At 37.6% G+C, this 24,005-nt stretch overlaps 1 protein-coding gene across 3 annotated transcripts in view; it reads right to left on the reverse strand.

Annotated features, from left to right (window-relative positions):
* ARHGAP29 (Rho GTPase activating protein 29) overlaps nucleotides 1–24,005 on the reverse strand; it is a 54,694-nt gene that overhangs the window by 13,450 nt on the left and 17,239 nt on the right. For 2 of the 3 annotated variants that reach the window (XM_069862126.1, XM_069862125.1), the window contains exons 3-12: nucleotides 16,236–16,379; nucleotides 7,208–7,304; nucleotides 6,771–6,843; nucleotides 2,893–2,953; nucleotides 2,281–2,418; nucleotides 1,932–1,996; nucleotides 1,522–1,632; nucleotides 1,311–1,391; nucleotides 820–1,008; nucleotides 447–584 (exon numbers count right to left, since the gene is read on the reverse strand). In XM_069862126.1, the coding sequence (XP_069718227.1) occupies nucleotides 447–584; nucleotides 820–1,008; nucleotides 1,311–1,391; nucleotides 1,522–1,632; nucleotides 1,932–1,996; nucleotides 2,281–2,418; nucleotides 2,893–2,953; nucleotides 6,771–6,843; nucleotides 7,208–7,304; nucleotides 16,236–16,379 (1,097 nt within the window). Of the gene's footprint in view, nucleotides 1–446; nucleotides 585–819; nucleotides 1,009–1,310; nucleotides 1,392–1,521; nucleotides 1,633–1,931; nucleotides 1,997–2,280; nucleotides 2,419–2,892; nucleotides 2,954–6,770; nucleotides 6,844–7,207; nucleotides 7,305–9,285; nucleotides 9,605–16,235; nucleotides 16,380–24,005 lie in introns of those variants that run through there. The other variant, XM_069862127.1, reaches the window with a different exon arrangement.

The following is a 24,005-nucleotide window of genomic DNA, read 5'->3' on the forward strand; positions in this document are numbered from 1 at the left end:
TAGTAAGTGAGATTGTTAGAGATTAGCAGGCTCTATGATCCAGTGTATTAATGTCCGCTCTGCACCTGAGCCAAACATCTTGCTAATGCACTAATGAAACTGATGGGAATGAGAGCTGTACTCTTCAGCAAGAGTGACACTACCGCCATCAAAACTCTTAGAGACTTTAAAAGGAATGTGTATTCAGGGTTCCCGCAAGGCAACAGCTAATAAAAACACCAAAATCATTCAAGACACACACATTTCCCCATTTTTTTTTAAAAAAAACTACTAACACAAAGGGAACACTACAAACATTAAAAGTTTTCCTCCTTTTTTCTATTGTCTTGAACTCTGCCCTTTGAAAAACTCAGTTTTAAAGCAGGTAACACTATAGATGGGGCTGTCTCTTAGTTTTAACAATATATATACACTTGGGCAAAATACAGTTTAAAAAGCATGCTTACAGCTTTAAGAGTAAAATCACAGTGGTAAATAAGCTCCCGAAGCTGTGTTAAGACTTCACTTTTAAAGCTTTCCAAATAATTTCTTTTTTCTTCAACCTCTGCCATGCTGGCTTTATAGTGTTCACCAGCCTCTTCAGCCTAGAGAAAACACAAGTATAAAGGGCTGTTGGACTACTGGCTTCGTTACTAGAAGAAAGAATAAAACCCCCACAAGATGCTTGTAATTAGAGATTCTCATTTAGGATGAAAGCCCAAAAGAACATAGAATGATTAAAAATTATGAACACAATACTTGCTCAAATACTGCCACTGGAAAAGCATGAGTAAAACCAGTGTAGGCTTAACTTTAACAGCAAGGAACAAAACCTCTTACTTTTTGAAGAGCTTCCTCTTCTAGCCTTCGCTTTTTTTCCAGTTGCTTGCTGAAATCTTTCACAAAGCTTCCACTTGAGCTAAGATGTTCCTCCTCAGCACGAGCAGAGCAGGATTTTGCCTTTTCATACTCATCTTGACGCTGTATATATAGTAACTTTGCTTTTCTTAGAGCACCTTCCAGCTCTTGCTGCAAAATGCAATCAAACAAAAAATCAAAACAGGAAAATTTAAATAATTGATTATTATCTAATGTGATGTTTAAAGGAGCTGTCATGCACAGGTCTGTACACTGCAGTTCAAAGCACATGGTCATTGAAAGATAACCTTTTACAAATACAAATATATCATGAAATTGACTGTTAGTTACTGCATTCAATAAGTTCAATAGATTCTACATGTGTATTTCAGTGTGTAACAAGCTAGTTTTCAAGTTTTGTGCTTTTGAAGAATTTTAGATTGAATATTGTTAGATATGAAAGAAACACAAACCATTTTTTTCTGTTCTCGCTGCCAAAGCTCCTTGATATCTTTCCTTTGTCTATCCAGCTCATTTTTTCTTCCAAGAAGAGGCTAGATAGGAAACATTAGAGAATGCATAAAAGACTTGACAGGCTGCAAGTTTGTTCTGGTGAATAATCTGTGCCGTTACAAAGCTTTATGAAAACCTAAACAATATCTTGGTCTTTTTCTTTAAGCTCACCTGCACAAATTTGTTAGACTGGAGAGCAGCAGCTGTTTGTTGCCAAAGTTGACTGTTCTCAATATCATTTTGAAAAGCATTAATGAATATCGACTGGAATGGCATATAATCCTAAAATTACACACAACAAAACAAACGTTCAAGGTAAGGTAGAGGTACATTGACATTCTAAATGTCTGTATATTTGAAGTAGATTTTCAATTAAACTTAGCAAGGTATTTATGTGTTAGTCAGTTAGGTATGAATACAAAAATTTCTCGCCTATACATCATTTTACTATGAAAACACTCTGAAAAAGAAGTCTACAAGTCCAAATCACAGAGCATACAAGACAAAAGAACATATTGAGAAAATTATATGGCATCCAATACGTGCTCAAGACTATTTTAAAGCCCACAACACATACTCACCTGGTGTCCAACAACGGCTTTAGCAGTTTCAGCCATTTTTGCTAAGTTTTTAGCACACTCCACTTCTGTTAAAAAAAAAAAAAAAAAATCACAGTTATTGTTTACACTAGCAGTTGTACCCCATGCTAAATGTTTTTTACATTCTTCCTTTAATAGATAGGCTACACAGGGGACCACCTTCACTTTGCTACAGACCTTTAATTATAGGAAATATACAACGGTTCTGTCTACTTAGGCAGAACAGCTACTAATTTAGAAATCACATTATTGACAGTCTGCAGCACAGAGGCCTGACGAGATTTAATTTCATCATGACAAAGCTGATTAAATGCCAGAAAGAGCCACTCACCCAAGCTAAGCTTTTTTTCTACCCATGCAACTACATCCTTGGTATATTTTGACCATGCTTTAGCATAGGACAGTGCTGATTCAATTCCGCTGTCATTTCTTAGAAGCATGCTATCAACCTCCTCTGCTCGAAGATGTCCTGAAAATAAAGCATCGAACACAAAGAAGTGATTTTTAGACATGACCACACACTGAGAGCAAAGCCAGTATTAGCCAACTGTGAATACTTAAGCAGCTCTGATCTTGAGTTGGTCTTTAATGCTAGTTGAATCTAAACAGGACTGACAGAGGTTTTAGAACAAATTAAGGGTCATAGTATTTTACCTATAGTAGTCATATGGTCAGCATAACTTTCTTTAAGAAAGTGACCTAACAAAACACCAATCATATGATTACATACACAAGTGCTTCAGACCTTGGTTCTTTTCCACCCGCTAAAGGCAATCGAGGTTGATTTTCACAAAAGCATAAACCCTCTGTAACTGCAAAGTTTTTACAGTGACATTTTAACGACAGCATAGGTGTAAAAAAGCAACCAACTTACTCATCACATTCTAGAAGATAACAACATAGATACAGAATAGCACTTATTAATACTAAATTAATAACCTACCTTGAATATCATCCCTTTCATGCAGTGAACCCCCAGACTCCACAGAAAGATTCTCAAAAGACTAGTGTACAAGAAACAAACATTAAGTTAGAGAAGAAAAGCTCTCACTAGAACTGACAGGCTAACATAATAAATGGCATCATCTGTCCCCTTTTTTCAGATAAAACAATCTGTGCTACAACTCCCTCTCATCTAAGGCACAATATCTTCTAAGCTCCCATAGCTGTTGAGTGAAACATAAATAGCAAAGAATCATTGTATACTCTGAAACCAATAATCTTGAAAGGCTGTTGTGAAATATCAACCCAATTAACTCTTTAAGTGACCTGCAGCTTTTCTTAGATCCCTACCTATCTTTCAAAAGCATTTCACACAGAGCTAACGTATGAATAACAGACACTATCTTACATGCTATTAGAATTCTGTATTTCTTCAAAGCAATAAAGTTATTTCTCCTAAATTACTTGCAGGTGTGCACTGCAGGCACACCACCTTGCAAATGGAGCCCTTACAACCAGCACAACGTGACAGAACGCAATGCAGTGTAAAAAGGAATTTAGCACAAGATTTCATCCCTACCTTTGTCCTCATGCTGCATTTTGCTACTCCTTTAACTGTGCACGTTGAACTATTTGTAGGACTGTGCAGTAAGCCAGGTCACTGAACAAATTTAAATTAATAAAAAATTTACCTAGTAACCACCCCAAACAAAACCCAACACAACCCTACTTCATTTTAAATGAATGAACTTCTCGAAAACTAAGAAGCAGCAAGCAGGCAGAAGACAAGAGCTGAGAAACAGCTGCAAAGCGGCTTTAAGCTTTACAAGAACAGCTTGTTTCCACTTTAGAATTTGGTAGTGTTTTATTTTCAGACTTAAAGCTGAAATGGAGCACAGTAACAATGATGCAAGTAGCTCTTGTTTGTTTGTTTAAATGCAAATGGAAAGTGATCATAAATCACACAAAACTCCAAATCCCTCAACAATCACTGTTTACATCACTGTAAAACCTGCTTTTCCATATACTAAAACATGCAAGGTATTAATCATCAATTACACTCAACAGAGTCAAATTACAGTCTAAAGAACAGCCCCATTCCTAAGGAAATGGAAGACTACTATATTTGCTGTACAAGAGTTTCAGTAAAATAGAAGAGCTTTTTCAAAACAGGAGGGAAATCCGTCCAAAGCTGTCTATTAACCAAAGAGTTGGTGGAAAAAAAAAAAAAAAAAAGGATCAATATTTGGCTACACAGAGAGCCTGAACATTCCTAGATTTAATTCTGACTTGGGTGTCAAGTATTACTGTCTTCAAGTAGATTTTCAAGTGGCATACAGTTGTTAGGGAAGAGGAAAACCTCCATATACTTAATATTAACACAGGAGGTACTTATAAATTCTGGTCCTAAAAGTTATTTCCCATTCTATAAGACCTAAATAATTTCAGTCCAGAGAACTATTCACTCCTTTCCAGTAATTCAGACACATAATCTGGTTAGGGTAACTAATTGATGCTCACTCAGGCATCAACATTCACCCCATTGCAAATATGTAATAGGTTTTAAAAGCAAGCACATGGACACTCTTGCTTATGTTGTACAACTTAGCATCAGAACTTAATCCATACAGCTTGATGCCTCAAGCATCCAATGACTCATCCCAAGGAGCATAGCAAGAAAAAAAAAAAAAAGAAGAAGAAAAATAGCCTGACTTTTAGATGGATTTAACTTCTTAACTTTAACCAGTCTCTTCTGCCTTTTTTTCCCCATTACCCAAGAGCTCTCACCCTGACAGATGCAAATCTATGCACACGTTTTGAAAATTTTATCATTCTCCATTATTATGATCTCAGATCCACATAGCATCGAACAGTATTCAAATAGCTCACTGAGGAATGAAAGGTCAGGCATGCCTGTCGCTGCTCTTTCAATGTATTTGAAAGGTCTTCTGTTTTTAATTAAGAAATATCTTTGCTTACACCTTGTACTTCTGATTGTACTATAAGGGCTAAAATGAGAACAATTACATTTGCTAAGAGGGGGTACACATATTTAACTTGGGAGCTTCCAAGCGGAATGCCTGAACTAAAGAATGTAGACTCCCCTGCAGTCAAGAGAAGCAAGATCAGCAGCCCCCTACTCCCCCCAACAGCTTATTTAGGGCAGTCCCTAACTTCACAGGCAATTAAAAATATCCTCCTTTAATTAACCCCTAAGGGTTTTATATGTTAAATTCTACCAAAATATTATGCTCTAATCTTTTTAGGATACAGCTACATTCAAACACTAAATGCACACATCTACAAGACTGAAAAGCTAAAACTACTACTTAAACATTTTGCACCTAACTCCTCTTTACACTCAATTCCTTGTTGGCATTCAAACTGCTCTCCAAATTGTAAGTCAAAGTGAAATGATTTATCCGTTAAATGTGTATTTATTTGCCTGAACGAAAATACACTTAAGACAGATTTCTAAGAAATCGAATCATATTATCCTATCTCCTCCAAAATTTATATTTTTTCCCTTCCACATTAGGAAAAGTAAATGACAAAAAAGGGATTTTAAATATAAGCTGGTGACTTTTGGAATATCTAGAATAGAATTCCTTCTTCATTGCACTATACTCTAATTTCCCCTTGGTGTTCCGCTACCCCCATGTTCAGAACAGTGAACAGCCAAACATTCACTTCACAATACATATATACACAATATATGACCATCTTGTTCCACAGGAACTTACTTTTGCATTGCAAAGCAATTACAAGATTAAAACATTGGCAAATTCAGCACCTTATTTCTGCTGGTGAACCGATTAGCAGAAATAGTACTTGTTCAAATCATCTCATTTAAGTTAATTGAAATGCTGGCTTCTATGCTATTTCATTTGACACTTTTAATCAGCAACCTAATCCTCTGATTCCAAGTCTGCTGGAACCAGTTTTCGGAGCAGACTCCTTCTACTCCATGTTGTCTGTGAAGCTGAGTTTTATGGCAGCCTCAGAACTTCTGCGATCATCCATCCTTCTCACACACGTGTTATCAAACACAGTGAAAACGTGAAGATGACTGCTTAGCTGTAGCTGCACAGCATCACTATGACCAAGCTCGTACGAAGGAATGCTAAGCCTTAGGTACGTTTCAATGAAGCCTTTAAAAAAGCCCACAGCATAAAATTTTTAACCTTGCTACAACTTAGTTTGTCATACATACCGATTACTAACTGTGTTTTCCTTGTTTGTACATTTTAATTTGGCTTGATTTACTTGAAAGTATGTTTCTAGACAAAAAAATTCAGTACAGAATTTTATATTGAGCATTTTTTAATCTCACCTTCAAAGTGTTTAAAGCAGAGTTTAAAACGCTAATGTTTTTCCTTGACTACCTATAAGTTGATAGTGCTCTGCCTCAGTTCTCTTAGTGAATTGTTGATACAGCTACAGAAGAAACTGGGCTCTAGAAAAGTTTATTTTGTAATGTGTATTAGTCTTTAAAAGCCAAAAAGAGGGCATTAAACCTTTACCTTCTAGGTCTAACGGGTCTATTCTAACTACTCCAGCATGCAAATCATTCAAGTAACTTACTTTGAGGTATTTAGTTCATCACACTTAACCACTTTAAAAATCTCAACAACAATTACAGCAGGTTGTCATTTACATATTAGAGCATTAGCCCTGTTAAGTCATCACTGGTATTTAGAACAGAGAATACGTTCAAGAATCTGAAATCTTGAAGTCATTTTTTTTCATGGGCTTAACCTTGTTTTAACACACAGAAAACTCCAAGTGTCCTTGCCCCCTCATGCAGAGTTTCAGTGGAAATGAAAATCTCCTTTAAAAGATATAATTCCACACCCCAAGAGAACGTGCTTAGCCTACCCGACTTCTCCGAGATACAGGAAGCCCCAGTGACGAGCCATTGTCTACATCTCCCATAAGGAAGTCTGAAACACTACAAGAAAAACAAAGAATTGTTTTACTTCATTACTTTACCTCACCAAGCATCTTCAGACCACTGAGAACAAAAATTCAGTGTTTCTAATTTCCTTTAAAAGTTCTGCAGAACAATTTTAGAAGTAGTTCTATATTCCCTGCAAGTTCTATATCATGATAATTTTCCTTGTTAAGGAAAAGAACCCAACAAAAACCCACATCCCCAAACAAAGCAGTAAAGCTGTTCTGGACATGGTTAATTCAAAGGAGTTTGTCAGCTAATATTTGTCCAAAATACAACTAGTTTCTGTTGTTGTTGTTTAGTCCTAGTTTGATTCAGCTCCACAGAGCTCCTTAAAACTTCCTTCTGGATTCCTACTTACACGTTTCCAAAGGTGAATGCCAATGTCTCAATGGAAGAAAATATTTCACTGAAAAGTTCTCTCTTGTTTTCTTCATTAGCTTCTTTGAAGTTCACCGCTTAGGAAAAAAAATGAAAACCAAAAGGTGAGAGGTGGGATAAAGCAAGCAAGTTTACTAGGCCTAAAGATAACTTTATATGTAGTCTTCTACAGAGCATGCAACATTCTACTTTTCTGAACAATTGAAAAAGCACAGTCTTAATGAAAAACACTAAACAAAAGATCCAGGAGCTTCTCGTAATGAAATCAGATTACTCTTCCACTTCCTATACTTAAGAAACTGCACTGTGTGGGAACATGAGGATAATGTGAAGGGAAGAGAAGCAGTCATTTATCAACAAGTCAAATCACACAGCATCAGCAACACCATAAAGCAGCTCAGAAACACAGTTAAATATTTAAAAAACTGTTTCTTCCCTGGGTAGCAATTTCGGAATCCAGAACACTAGCCCTAGTTTATGGGGGGTGCCCCCTTGCCACACAACTATATATGATGATCCTGCATATGTACCCAGAACATAGAATTTCTGGCTAGAACACAGGCAAACAGAAAGCTATAAAAAGGTGGTGTCCATTGCAAAACCCTTTAATTACTAGCTCCATCATCTGGCAAAAGCCCCTGAGTTGTTCGTGTTAAAAGTAGGGAAGAACTTAGTATAACTATTGCTGTTCCAAAGTGGGAAAGGGAGCATTCCTGGACAAACTAGATAGTTTAAAAAAGATGATGAAGACCAGTGTTTATGCATTCAGCACTGAGCCTTTTACATGCTTCCATGACAAACTGGAATAAAAAGACAAGAAGAATGACTCATCCCGAGTATCTATTTACAACTACTGGACAAAGGAGAGGAGGGAGAAAGGAAAAGACAAAAAGCACAAACATTTTTTGCCTGTTTCTAACTAGATTCCTTAATCAATGGAAATTTTTTGTACATTCTTTTGAATCGGAGGCAAGCCCTCTGGATAGCTTTCCCAGCTTTACATTAGGAGAAGTGACTGCTTCACATTAGTGTTTATTCTTTTAAAGCTATTTTTTTTTAAAGCAATGCATTATTCTTAATTATTTAAATGTCTAAATTGCACTTAAAATTATCTGTCCCAGAGATACTGCAATGAGACATCTATTCATCACTTCCTGCAAAACCTGGGAAAATGTTAATTTACATTATCCTTCTCACATTTCAAGTACAAGTATGGTAATAGTGGCCCACAAGGACTTCTAGAAGTACCAAAAATTAAATCACGTTAAAATGTTGCCTATTTTATACACATGTTTTTAGCAAATTAAAGTAACAGACTTTACTTCTAAAAACTACCCAAACTTCCTGCCAGGTGCCTAAACACTAATGGGTAACAAACAAAGAAAGTACAGTAATCTGCTCCCTCATTAGACTTCCTTTGTGAAAGGAAAAGTTTTTAACCAGTAAATTAACGCAGCTGAATCCATTCCTTTTTACACAGCACACCAACAGGTCTGATCAACATTTTTATAACAACTATTTCTATACAAAGCTATTATGGAAAATATGTATTCTTCTCATGGGCTATTTACACAATTACTGGCAGATTTGGAAAAAATGTGTTGTAATAAGCCTACAGCAATAAAACACAACATTGCCACGTATTACAAAAATACTAACAGTCTCTGTTGCCACAGTTCACTGCTAAATTAAGGCTTCTTCTACCTCTTCATTCTTTTACACTTCGTAATTACCTAAAAAATGCCTCTGGCACCTTTGTTTGAAATGAGACTCAAAGCTCAACAGATAGATTTTTTTTTTAACAACTTTGTAAATAGCAGTAGATTTCTTTATTTTTTTTAAAAAAATTCAGGTTGGTTGGGAACCTCAGCTTTCCAGAGACAACACTGTTTATAAATGTAAACTTTGCATTCCAAAACATTAAGCAACAACAGTTATTACAAAATCTATTGATTACCAGCTAATAGCGAAAAATCATTTGAGTGCTGGCATGAAAAGCAAACTGTTTCAAAACTAAAACGGAACCATCAAAACTGACTGTAGATTCAAAGGACTTACCACTGAAACATTTGTATATCCATTAGCTGCGCTGTCTTCAGAGAAAGAGCACTTCTTTCACTTTGCTAACAAGACATCAATACAGATAGCCTCTCCCTGAAGAAATGCTGTTTCACTCTGCCTTCCTGTTCCAGGAAGAGTTTTGTTAAGCTTTACACGTTACACACCAGCTAAATCCTTTCTTTTCAGGATCCATCTCATGGAATAACCAATATCCAGTTTTTCAGAATTACTACTTCTCCCAAAAAAGTTAGTCCAAGCTATTAGTAATTCAGTGGAATAAGAACAGCTTTCTTCTAGCTTACTGCCACTGGAATGCTGATGTACTTAACATCAACTTTAAACCATGCACGTTCTTTCCCCAGGACATCCTGACTGCACACAATAGCTACTGACAACAATGAACTACAGTAATCTTTCCATGTCTGGAAATGACAGCTATCTATCTATAGTTCTACAGATTTCAAAGCAAGTGTACAACTTAACAATGCTTTTAAGTAAGACTTCAGATGCCACATAATGAACTTTATAAAAATCATATGACAGCAATACATTAAAATCCAGAATCCAGTACCTGAAATGCAAGCTAGGCTTGTATTGAAGTGGACCTGCATTTCCAAAGCTAGCAAGCCTGTGTTCAAACCAAGGTGGGTTTGCTAATCTCATCAAAAAGCTGCAAGCCACTGCAAAGTTTCAACTCTTGGGTGATGCCATCAAGAGCTTTCTGAATCAAGCACAGAACAGGCTGGGGAACCAACAACAGCCATGCAAGTTTTGGAAGCCAGAATCAGTGCCTGAGGACATTTGAGCAATGCTTCTGAAACTATGACGAAGAGGCTGTCAGCTGTCAAGACCAAACTGCAATGAAGGCCTTTAAACCATGATGCTTAGACAGCTCACGGCAACCACAGCACAGCACACAAGCTTCTGCAAAGCTCACTTGTCCCCTTGCAGACAAATCAAGGCAGCATATAGGACACTGCTGTGTCGGAGTCTGCAGGAATTTGCTTGCTTCCTTCCTGCTCCCTATAGACTTGTGCAGGACTGGCAGCAGCAAAGCTACCTCCCCAACTGTTTGCAGAGCCTGGACAAGCCAAAACTACACCAGCCTGCAGAGTTTACTCTTTACCGGCCAATTTTCTCATACCTAATAGACAGGTATAGTAACACCACCATAAGCTTCCTTAGACAGCAATACAGCTTCAATCCATACCTTACTAGCTGATTTTAAGCAGTAAGCAATTGGCTCACTAGTTAGAACTAAATAACTTTGAAACCAGTTTTCTGTCCTCAAAATCCCAACAATGCTTTCAAGTGATCTCAGAACTATCAAAAAAAAAAAAAAAAGCATCACACAAGCAAACAAAAAACCCAAGCAAGACCAAAAAAACACTCCCTCCTTCAAAATGTAGATTTGGAATACTTATTGTTATTACTTCTTGTGGAGGATTAAGGGACAACACACGACCAATATGATCAAGTGAAGCCGTTTTAATCAGAGTTCACAACACATTCATACCTCTCTTAGCAGAGGCAAGCCATTGTGTTATAAGCTGATTCGTCAATTCTCCTTTAGCAGCAAATAATCATTGTTTACATACATTATTATGTTTTCCCATGAGAAAGGGCTATTTGAGCACTCTGGTCTACAAAGTAACAAGTCAAGGACTACCGAGGAAAGCTTCATGTAAGAAACGAGAGGAGTACAAGACAGAGCAACTTTCTAATGACACAGAGAGAAACCTTAAAGACAGCGCGTCCTCTACAGTAACTGATTCTCTTGCAAGGCTAGCTTTATTCAGGTGCAAAAGCTGGGTTGTGCACATCTAAATATCTGTGCCCATTTTGATCTAAAAATTCCTCAACAACCTCTCATCTTTAAAAATGTGTGAAAGAATGTGGGGGGGAAACATGAGTAAAGGGTAGTAGCACGCAAACTGGAAAGACACAGAAAAGGAGTGGTTCTTGGCATCTCACAGCTAGAGATGATGAACAGGCTGGCCAGGCTCTACTGCTCTACTTTTAGTGTTCTCTGCTATATAATTTCACCAGCCTGTACTTACCAAGTTTTGGCATCCTCCCTAACTAGCTGGATGCCAACAAGACAAGTTTGAGGAACTGTTTCCTATTCCCTCCATAGTAAAGTTTGCTCTGAATTTACACCACAGATACACCGATAAAACTGAAATTACTTCACCTTGCTAGAGGTATTTAACTTTGATGCAGAATGATTAGAAAAAAAAAAACTATAAAGTAAATTTCTACAAGACAAATGCAATTTTCAGCCTTACCAGGAATTTGCATTCATTTTAGCGATTCAGTTAAGTCAAAAGGCACAATTTAGAGCAAAAGATCTTCTATTCAGCATGGGATCAAGACAAACATGTACTCTGTGCCCATAAACTATTTAAAGACACTGAGAGGGAAAATAACAATTATTAGTATGATGGTGTGCCAGACTGGGAAGTGACTTCCAGAAACAGGAATATAAACAGGTCTCAGGCAAAATGCTGCAGTAAGTTTCAATTCTTACAGATCGAGGTGCCTTGAGTAAGCAAGGATGAATAGTAGTTCAAGCAAAAAGCCCTCGTGAGCCATGTCATGTTCCAGATATAACCATAGAAATCAAGGTTTCCCCCCCACCCCTATGTTTTCCTGCAATCTCAGCATAAACTGGTACAAGTCTGACATTATCTGTTCTGTCAAACATCATTCTCTGTAGCAAGATTAAGGTAGCACGGTACAGCTAGTTTCTCCTTCACTCTATCCAAAAGGAAAAGCATTAGACATCCAAATCAGAACTACAAACATGTTCACATCATTCCCACTGAAGGGCCTGAGAAAAGGCTGAAAGAGCACAAGCATTCTAATTTTTGCTAACATTCAAAACATTCCCACTTGCAGTAATTTAAAGGAGGTGCTCTGTCTGCAGTGGACATAACATTTAAATCACAGTGCAACTTGTCATACTTAAGAGAGTATTTTACAATCCAGAGTAAAGTGGCAGTCAGCGGTTCCAAAGTTATGGTAGCTGGTTTCATTATGAGCAAAGGCAGATGTTTGTTAAAATAACCATTTGCTCTATGTGAAGTTCCAAATACAAACTAGATTTGAAACTGTAGCATTATGCAGAGGTTCAAAAAGGTCTTTCTAGAAGCTGTATCAGTTATGCTTCTCTTTCTGAAGGGAGTGGAAAAAAAACCCCACAACACCAATGTGTAAATCCCAGCTTGTTTCTATTTCATCCTCTCCTAAATAAACATCTGAAATTTTCCATGCCAGATTAATCTTCTTTGTAGTCATAAATCTGACTACAGATACAGAACACTTCCACATCTTTTTATAGTTCTGTCCTCCAATGACAAGAAACAGATGAGTCAGATGAACTTCTTTCATAATGTCACATTAACACAGTCTGGGAAGACAGAGGAAAAAGGATACTGGTTCTGTCCTACCAGCTTCTCACATTTTCGTAGCTTCCTGTTTATTCAAAAGTCACATTACTTCCAGTGAAATAACCACAGCTGAGAACCTGTGAACGCATGTGTGACAGGCCACTGTAATCAAACTTGAGGTCCCATATGCTTACAATTCACCACAACATGTGGTATTTTCACTTCAGCTTCCTCTGTTCCAGCAGTTGTACACTTCAGTTTGAATACAAAATTGAAGCACTATGATCCTCACACAAAAACCAGCTGTAAAAACCAAACGGCTCCTAAAGAGACAGACAAGCTGCCTTCACTTTTACCACAGGTTATGTTGGCAGGGAGGTAGGCCGTTTTCATACAGCAAAGGTCTTGCTGTTTTTACAGAAGTAGGACCAAAGTAACTCTTGTCACTCGCTGTTTCCATCTCCAAACACGCGATAAATACAATACATGACCAAGCAAACAGCAACAGATATTACTACAGTCTTCATATGAAAGTACTTGTTTATATGAAAGACTACAAATATTGAGGTAGAACGGACCAAGATCACCTTCTTTAGTGTGGTCTAGAGCTCCCTTGCCTTACAACTAACTTGGGAACTATGTGAGACCAGGTCACAGCACTGGATCACAGGAATGACGATTCACCACAGAGAGAGTTTGTCTTTGCTTTAGCCAAAGAATAACCAGTTTGTGCCAGCCTCTCCATTCTAAGTCCAGAATGCATGCTGTTTGCGGGACAGATGAATAACTCAATGAGGAATTAGTGTGAATGCTATGAATAGCAATTGCTCGCCTTAATCTTTTATTCCACCAGAAAACACTTTTTATTTATTTATTCAAGCTGGAAGATCACATTTATATTAGATCAGCGCCATGCACGGTATCATCACTGTACTTTGGATCGTGTAGCAGGAGTCTTAAAGCTAGATTTTCAGTACTGTCAAACTGTTGCCCATGAGAAAATTATTCAGAATGATGTAACCAACAGTGAGAAAAAAGTCAAAGCCTGAGCTCAGTTTCAGCTCAAGGAGAAAGTCTGTTACCATAACAAAATCAACTCCTTTCATGCCTTTTTCTTTGAGAGGTTTCTCATCATACAAGATCATATTTAAGATAGTTCAAGTGAGCTATGGCTGAACACAAACTTTTAAGATGTACCTGAAGTACGATATCACAACCTGACCCACTGGAAAATAACTGACAGAAAATGGGAAGATATGACTGTACTGCTTCTGGCATTCTTAGAATAAAGAGTGGAGTGACTTTCAACATTCTGTAATGATACAATATGCACAATGCTTTCTTAACAGCATTTTTTCCTTCCATATAGAAAATAATGCAATCTCTCCATGACTGTAGCTCCTCATAAACTCAATATATTAACAGGGAGTGAACTCTGCAACATAAGCAAAATGCTAGCATTTAGTTTATTTGAAGTGCAAACATGTTAATTATATGAACTAAAATCTGTTCGGTGGAAGCTAAAAGGAATTTGTGAATATCTGTATTGCCAAAAAAGGCTTAGTACTGAAGTTACCATCAAGAGAAATGAACGAATCTTAAAATAATTCTTCAAAGAACATCTTCTCATCAAACCAGGCAGAAACAGATGCATATAAGAGAATGTATGAAATGGCAGTGTATCTGCTTAGGGCTCAGCACTATTGGAACTGTAGGATGGAAGAGTGTGTACCAAGAGGAAGAAAAAAGCCCCTTACATCTGGCATTGAATTCAGAAGGTTGCCAGTAGTCTAGGGGAATGGATTACGTAATTCAACAAAGTTCTTAACTCTCCATGTCAGTAGATCTGGAAAATTGGTTCAGCAGTAGAACTACATGAAGTGACTTTGGCCTTATAGTGGACTTTAAATCAGATATAAAAAGTCTCAAAAAGACCAACATAATTATGGAATCAATGCAACGACATTACCATGCGAGACATGCAAAGTAATTCTACTGCTTTACTCTGCAGTGGTAAACTTGGACCTTATAGACAGTGATCACCTTGGGGCATTGCTTACCGGGAACAGCCTTGATAAACTATGTAATCTGGAGAGGACAGATATTATTACAATAATATGGTTGATGTAATTTGACTTCTTTGGATACCTTAAGTCAGTTCTCCTCAACATTTCCTAAACTAAAGAAAAAGCAGTTGAACATTGTCCTGTGCCCATGGAATTTAGGGCAGAGTGGCAAACTCACCACAGCACTTACGCATGGAAATGGCTTGTCTAAGGTGGATGTGGAATTATGGTCACTAAACATTTAACCCATTCTCATGGATAAATACCTGATTACCATTGTACACATGCACTTAACTGTTCCTCAGATTAACAAGACAAACACCAGTCTCTCAGGGATGCCCTCTGCATTTCTACCATTATGTACAGCTCTCTAAAGCAAGTTCAGAAGCTGCAGAGTTATAATCCTGTGATCATTTCTTATACCAGGGACAAACCTATAGGAAACTCTACATGTACCAGGAAGAAAATGCAAAGTAGGCTGCTAATACCTGGCAAGATCAAACAAGCTGGAAAAGCTATATATTGACAGGAAGGATGCCTAAGACACTTGGAAGAAGCCAATCCAATCTAAGATATAGGAATCAGGCAGCTAAACAAATTATTTTAACTGATATTCATACTTTGCTGAGTCAGCAGTGTATCTTCAGAGACATTAATATGATCAGAAAAGGAGAAAAACCCTAGAACAAGGAGAAAAACTAAATTATACATCTCTGAAGGAAGATGTTCCACATGATTTAACACAAGCAAAAGGTGGAGATTTAATCCTACATAAAATGTTCTCCATGCCACATGGAAAGAACTGTACTGATTCTACAGCAATAAAACTGGACTTACTCTGGAGTGGGGAGAGCTGCAGTAAAAGACTACACAGAAAAGAAATAGGTGTGATGTCTGGGAACGGAGCAAATGCATACTTCACTAAACACATTTATCTGACACAGAGAAGTTCAGCAGCAAAGGCAAGCAATAGAAAGTAACATCTAGGGCTGCAAGGCTTATTTGCTGCTGTTTACACCATGCTTATGATTTATTAGTAGAATTTATAAATAAGTGTTAGGTCATTCAAACGTGAATCATTCATTTAACTATTTCTTCATTTGACATAAATACAACACCACCCCTTCAACAGAATTAAGCAGAGTTTTTTGGTAAATCTTTAAGTGGATAAACAAGAGGTTTATCCTTCTGTGATACTATTCCGCAACACAAAGGTTAAGAAAAACTCAAGATCAAAGACTTGTGCTTTTGGAATTCAGTATGGGTTTGCAGCTAGCTTCCTATAAACAGAATTTAGTTACAACAACAGGAGAACAAGCTATTTATTATTACTTTTCATTTACAGAAGATATTTTCAAACAAATGTTAAGGTATTACTATTAACCCTCCCCATTTCTTCTGTATTCATAGAATCTATAATCCCAAACCAGAGTCAATCAAGTCACTAAATATGATTTTCCAAGAATATGAAATGTAGTAAATTCCTTACCTTTTACTTTTGCAATAACAGTTCCTGCAGCACTAAGAATATCAACAGAGTTTAGAGTTGGATGCTTATTTATCACTGCTTTTAAAACACGCAGCAACTCTCCCAGGCGTTCATGTACTACTTGATGCAGGCCCTCTTGTTTTTCTGAAAAAAAGTAAAGGAGGAACTACATTAAAACAGTGAATTAACTCCCAATCACATTACTCTTCGATAGTATTCAGCTGCACTGAAGTCTAGGCCATATGGAAGCTGGGCCTGCTTAGAATAAAGAAAATGTTAAAAAAAGTTACACAAGCATTTGCTCACAGTTTACTTGCAATGTTGTATGCTGTTTACATATAAATTAATTTTCCCAAAAAGTCAAGCATGTATATTTTTTAAATAAAAAGGGGGACCACTCTGCATCAACACTCTAAAGTTTCCGAATTAAATCATCATCTTTTACTAATGTTATTTCATCAACCACCACTTTTATTATTGCATATATTTAATAAAGAGTATTAAGAAAAGCAGATTTAGATTGTTCATTAGTTCTTCACCCAATACAAATTCAACACCATTTCTGTATATTCAAATAATTAAACAAAGATTTTTGGCAAATGTTGATTAGCTTTCAACTTTAATGTCAGTACAATCTTAAGCACCTTTAGTATATAAGACTAGATCTACAGAAGTCAGTCTTTAAGCATGTCAGTTCTGGTAAAGAAGTTGAACACCTAAATTATTTTGCAGAATCAGGCCTAATTTAGAAATATTTTTCGACAGGCATACATGTAGGGCAATAGCTTTTGCACATATACCTCTTGCTACATGCTCCTGTATCCTCACTCTGCCTTATTATTTAAATAAATAGTACTTGTTGCATACATGGCACAGGTTAAACCACAAGCTCTTCCATTCTGTTACAGAAGAGGTGCTGGTGCACGGAATTAAAGAGTTTCACATGCACTAGAGTGCTGCGTTGCAAGTTGTGGTAAAAAGCTTTCAAATTCAGGAAAGTCTAGCTTATGAAAAAGAAAAAGAGGATCTAATACAAGCTGACTCACTTCCCCACCGTGCAAAAAAGGAATGGCAATTCTGTGTTGCTGTGGCCATGATAAAAAACAGGTCAATACAAACAATTACAGTACAGTGCAAATTGATTCATTGTTACTCAGAGAACAGTTTCAGAAGTGAGCCATTTAGTTCTGGCTACAGGATCTTATATTTAGGCTAGAAGCACCTAAATTTTCTAATTTTTCTGAGAAATCAATAAAGATGACCCATCAGCACAGTATATCACTACTGTCAGGTAGGTAGATGGAAGGGACTACATACAAATTGCATGAGATTTTACCAAGTACAAAACCAAGCCTCGTAAGGACCATTCTGCATCAGGCTTTATCTCCCTAGGTGTCAAATATGAGGAGATATTTTCAACTTGGACTAGCTTATACATGGTCAAAGGAAAAACCTTGACTTGGGAAGCAGACTAAGGCAAAAACTTCATCTACTATTCACCAGCAGTTCATGTGTTTGTTCCTGCTGGAGGGGAGTAGGAAACTCTGTATCCTTAATAGGACACACAAGTCCAAGAAAACACATCTTAGACAGCAGTAAATTAAGAAAGATCAATATAATTTATTAAAGAAACATAACTGTGTCTTTTGCTTCATTTACTTGTATACATAATGGTTTTAAACTGAGGACTTAAAAGCAGCAAAGGCAAAAAAATGTCAAGAGGTTGGTACTAAACATGACTATGATTCAATGCATACACTTTAGTAGCAGAGGTAGTTTATAACAAACACACACTGATGTAAAGGCTCACTATAGCTCAGATGGCAAAAGCAATCCAGGCTTGAAGTAGGTTCCACACAAGCAACAACAGCGAAAGTTTGGACTGTGGATAAAGATGATTTATAGAGAACTCTATAAAATCGTGAAAGGCATGAAAATCATAGGTAGAATCAATTGCTTGCCAACGGCTTCCACTTAAATAGAACACAGCTCAGATGATTAAACAGAGCAAGCAGGAGCCAGATTCAAAACAGAACAAGGTGATTCTTTGTGTAAGAGACCTGCGGAAATTCTTGCCAAAGCACAGCACTGACACAAGAAGTTTTCATAGAAACAAGGAGACAGGACAAGCTCTTCCACGTTTTCCTGTGGGTTACTAATGAGACAATAAATGCCTTGCCAGGTCAGGCCATGTGTCCAGTTAGCTTGTGCCTTACACAGCAGTGGGTGAAGCTGCTTAGAATACTAGACGAGACTGTCTGCTTTCTGCAGTCCAGTCCCCCAGCACTCAACTGCTACCACAATTGTTCCTATGCACTTCAGTAACTGCTTACAGACCTGCTGTCTTTGACTTAATTTAATTCCTTTTGGATCTGCCTCCACAACTTCTTTTTACTCAATCACTCCTCTGAACTATTAAGCATTGTACTAAAAACACGTAACTTGCAACAGCTCAAGGACTCCTCTAAGTAGAAACAGTTCAGAGGAGGGGTAAAGGTATCACATATGTACAACTTATCATTCTTACTTTTCTCTAGCTATTCATTTTTGGAGTCATTAATGCTCAGACAGAGTTAGACACAGATCTAGTCTAAACCAGCATGGCCATTGCCACCTTCTAGCACCTGGAGAAAAATCTATAGCTGTCAAAATGAAACCAGATAATTTTAAAGGATCCTTCAAGTTTTAATCCATTGAAGACTCAATTGTACTCCACCGATACAAAAATAAATGCTGTTGGGAGTTGCAAAGGCAGCAGGGAACAGAGAAGACAGCAAAGCTATACTGATACCCACAAACCCAAAGTGGAACAGATAACATAGAAAATGTATCTGAAAATTATAGTAACATGTTATTTCCAGGCAATAGGATATTAGACAGTTAAAGGTAATTCCAATTCATTTGTCAAGTAACATGTCTAGTGTATAGACTTAAATTCTGAAATATTTAAGGAGGAGGTAGTCTGTGGAGCTAGTGAATTACGTCTTCTTACAAACCTCCAGAGACAGACAAATATTCCACAGCCCCTTTCTGGGACTAATTTACATGGTGAGGACTGGGACAAACAGGTTTTTATGGAGGCATATTTGAAGGCTGTATGCCACAAAATTTCCCCATCAGCTCTGTCAAACCAGTATTTGTGCAGTCCTCACGTGCAAAGCATGAATTTTGTGGTCAACTCACTAGAAATAGTCTGCACAAGTGCACCATTTGACCAGAACTGCATCTCTTTCCTATCCAAGATTAAGTGTCCCTGTGTTCTGATGCACAGATGTCCACTTCTGGCTAGAGAGAGAAAACTTCCTAATCAAGCGATTAGGAACATCTATGCACATACCCCATAACCAGGTCCTTTTGGTGACATGATAGATAGACTTTTGGACCCCAAACAAGTAGGGGAGGGAAAACAAGGAAGGAAAGCAGCAAAACCAATCTACAGGTTACTCACAGTCTGAGAGTCCTCAGAGGGGAGCGCATTGCAGGCAGACAACAAACTGCATGAATTATTTCCCCAGAGTTCAGTGTGACTCACAAATACAGGTTTGACATTACAGGATGAAACAGCCTCTTGAGGCTTCTCACAGGTTAGATGAGGGCAAAAAAAGAAAAAAGCGGTAATACAGAAAACTAATTAAAGCATATCTGCTCCCAAAATGCAGTTCCTTAATATTAAGACTTCATATCTTACGAGACCATCAGAGGTGGGGTAAAAAAGCAAAACAAATGGGAGAAGGAGAAAAGAGAGAAAAAAACTTAAGGCACACAAGTCTCTTCAAGTCTGAAACAAGTAGTAAGCTTCAAAGGGAAATGCAAGATGAAAACAACTGCTGAGTTGAACTACATGTTTATCATACTGTCCAGGAGAACACTATCACTAAAATAATGCATTCAAGGATAAGATTAGTTGCTTGTACTCTCAAAAGCAAAGGTCTGGGTACACCCAACTGAGATTTCTTTGTATTCCATCACAGTATTATTTGTTTACAGAATATCTGGAACATTGTTTCTGTGCCTCTAGAAGACAAAAGGTTTGTGATACAAGGGTGTTTGGGGAGGGGTAGGAGCAGAAGCCATAAGGAACCACAACTACATTGCATTCAGCAACTGACACTCACCAAACAAATGCTAAAACAGAGATTTCCTGTTCGGGACAGATTTATAAACATCAGGTAGTAAACCAATCCAAATATGCCAGATTAATAGAAACATTTTTAATACTAAGGACTCTGAAAACGGCAAAGAGACCAAAGCAAGCGTAGAGCAAATACTGTTTACTGTGAAAAGAATGCATGAGGAAATGTGTCTCCAAGAAGTTCCTGCAGCAATTCAACCTGACGTAATTAGACATAAAAATTAATATTTACTTTCAGTTTTTCTTCTGTTCCTTGTCTCACTGCATATATTCATTTATCTACATGAAGTCAAGCAGGAAATTCTTCCAGCAATGGATGCTGTACCAGGTCTAAAATCTTTCAAGCTTAACTTAGAAGACTAGCTAGTACTTGAGACCAGAGGACTGTGACTGCTCCTGAGCCTGCAGCACAGAGGACCTCCCTGGACATGTGAATCCATCTGTTTTCTTAGGTGACAACAATTTCCTGGAAGAATAAGTCAGTCCTCTACCCCACAAAAGAAGGAAAAAACCCCAAACCCCAGAGCTCTTAAAACTTGTGGAGAGGAGGGCCGAATCCCAAGGCTTGGAGAGAGCTTAGTAGCCTATCTGTGAAACTTCTTTCACTGAGTTAAACCCCATTTTCCTGTCAAAAAACTGTCATTTTTCTTGGCTGGAAACAAGCTATTCCAAACTGTGAAGACAACCACACAAAAGCATACTCTGCAGAAGTGGAGAAAAGAATAGGGTAAAAAAGCGTGTATTCAAAGCTGACAAACCTAACGCAGAAGAATGGTCTAACAAAGCAGCCAGGAAGCTTGTCAGCGTTAGCCAAGCCATCTCAGCAGCACACTGTTGTTATTAGCATCCAAACACCTCAATGGTTTCAGTCACCACATTTTATAACCACTCATCTATCTTTAGGGTAAAACCAGCATAAGGTACCTATTTCTAATTTCAGAAATTTCTCAACAGGAAGTCTTTGTTTAGTAAACATTAGCAAGCAATAATGGCCTTACAGCTATGGGTTCTGTTCACGCAAAACAAAACAAAATTTGCTCATCGAGCTTGTCAGAGCCAGTCACCCTCCCTGCCAAGTCAGGGCTGGTCACAATACATGCAGTTGGAAAAGGCACTGCTGTGTCAGTTGGCTGGTATTCTTTTGTCTGACCTGATTTAGTGTTGGCCCAAACATTTCTGAAGCTGTTTGCTTCAACAAATGTTTGCCAAGATAAGTCTAAATACAGACTAACAACAGCTTTTCCCCTCCGTGACCATGATATATCCTACATTGGTGCTCAGACCCATGCAGAAGATGCATGCACCATACTTGCTTACTGATTCAGAAGATAAACTCTTTCTAACAGCAGCAGACTTTCCTTCTACTACCCAATTTCCACCAGCTCCATAAGAGAAGGGGAATCACCAATGCTAGTATTGTTTTGACATAACTTAAAGTTTGTTTAGAACTGAAGTTGGACACATTGATGAAAAGGAAAGATTGATTATCGACCTAAAAGCATCAAAAAAGTAACACCTGTGAAAAATTCTTGATATCAGATTACAAACAAGACTTTCAAATTAAATATTCTAGTGCACACCATCTAATAAGCCACAACTATGCTTTCTATATGAAGCTTTTTAAAAGTAGAAAGACGTGATTATTTACTTCACGCATTCAACTGTGAAACTACCTGCCATATACACTCTCCACAGCCAGAAGCCTACATACATAGACCAGACTTTTGACTATGTAAACTCATCTCACCTGTTATGAAAAATCTTACTATAAACAAAGTACTTCATATATTTGCACAAATACTTTCTCAGTCTATCCTCACAAACGCAATTAAATGCCTTGTCTTTTATAAGTGTCTGCCATGAACTAACTCACTCACTTTATGGATGTTACTGCTAGTTTAAGATGATTAACATACAACTGAATGAGAACATTGAAATGCCAGTTGTGTACAAAGCCACTGGGCTGCAGCCAGTGGTAGAAAATATCCATTACCCTCACTAAGTCTAGCCCCCATTTTGAGAACCCCATTTGTAAACCACTGCTTTACTGGGATCAGCCGAGGAGCATGTGATTCAGCTCCCTCAACACTTCCACTGAAACACCGGAGCTTCATTTCTAGGTTTAAGGATGACCTAACATCTTCTACATAACTCTCAATCTCCTTCGGAAGAAAAGGAGAAGCCAGACAGAACAGCCTTGCAGTGTGGTGGCAAGAATAAGCCCGTAAACTGAGAAGCAAGTTCTCCAATATCTGAGCACCTGGATCCAGAACTTTGTTATTAAAGATTCACCTTAAGGAGTGTGAACAGTCAACTCCTCATTGCTTTTGATCTTGCAAGGATTCAGAAGAAATAAGTCTGAGTAAACAGCTTTTCAAACTGCAAGACTAACATCTCAGCTGAAAGACTGTGAACTCTTATTTTTGGCATTAAGGTAAATTAAATCCCTCTTCCATTATGTTGCACAGAAAGACTGCACAGTATCAGTAGCTATGCTACCCAGGTCAGGGAGGGGTGGTGGAAAAAAAATCAGCTTTGGAATGAAGGTAATCCAAAGAAAGACAACTTTAAACTAAAATCATGTTACTGTCATCTTCAACATCCATATTGAGTACTATGAAACTGTCAGCACTCAGTTCTGAACCTGATCCAGGCTATGAGACTTCCCAATGAGCATCACAGCGTAGGCAAAACAAATCATCCAACAATGAACTATGTGGAAATCACTTAATTCCCAAACTGCAGATGCAGGAAACAGTCCCAGATTAACCCATTATTTTATTTTTGCCCTCCTCCCCCTATCAGTTCCATTCTAACACGATCAACAGCCTGCTGTATTTGTCTGATTTGACAGAGGTCACAGTCACCACTCAAAGCACGAGACCTACTCAAATACATAGTGAAAGCACATCTTGCACTTTGGTTTGACCATATGTGAAGACGACCTTTGTCACTGCTCCCTAGTCTAGAAAGCTTTTGTAAGGCAATAAACACATGAGTTAGACATGATTTTCATTGATGATACAGTTATGAAGTGAACAAAACTTTTTTCCTTTAATGATGGGGTAAATATTTTATTTGTTGGTGGCTGCAGTTCAGGAATGATGAGAAAAAAGTAGTCATCCTGTCCTATTTCTTCCTTGATTTGGGTCTATAAACAGACTGCAGACGTAAGGAATGAAACATTTTAATTCACTGAAAAAGAAAAAATCCTCAGAATTTCTGGAAGAATTTATCCTTGTAGAATCTTTAACAAGGCTGGGAGCTGCCAAAGGCACTAGTGAAGTCATTACATTTCAACCCTGTGTTATGACGCAGAATTAGAAACTACCTACCCATCCCTATGGCAAGAAACATCATACTTGAAGCTTTCAAAAGAGCAAGCTAGCCAGTCCCAGCTTTTTTGTTCATCCGTATCATGGCAACCCTTGTTGTCATGGCATCAAACTACACCAAATTCATACAGTCTTTGGCAACATATGCTCCAGAATCTACTGCAACCAATGTTCTAATCACATTATATTGCAGCAAAAGCAACAATTTATGGAAAACAAACTGTGAAACAATTATTTCAATGAAGAAAACTTAAGGACATGTGAAGTTTGATTAGGAATGAGGATAAGAAAGGAATAAAAAAT

Source organism: Phaenicophaeus curvirostris, chromosome 8, assembly GCF_032191515.1.
Source record: "Phaenicophaeus curvirostris isolate KB17595 chromosome 8, BPBGC_Pcur_1.0, whole genome shotgun sequence".
NCBI lineage: Eukaryota > Metazoa > Chordata > Aves > Cuculiformes > Cuculidae > Phaenicophaeus > Phaenicophaeus curvirostris.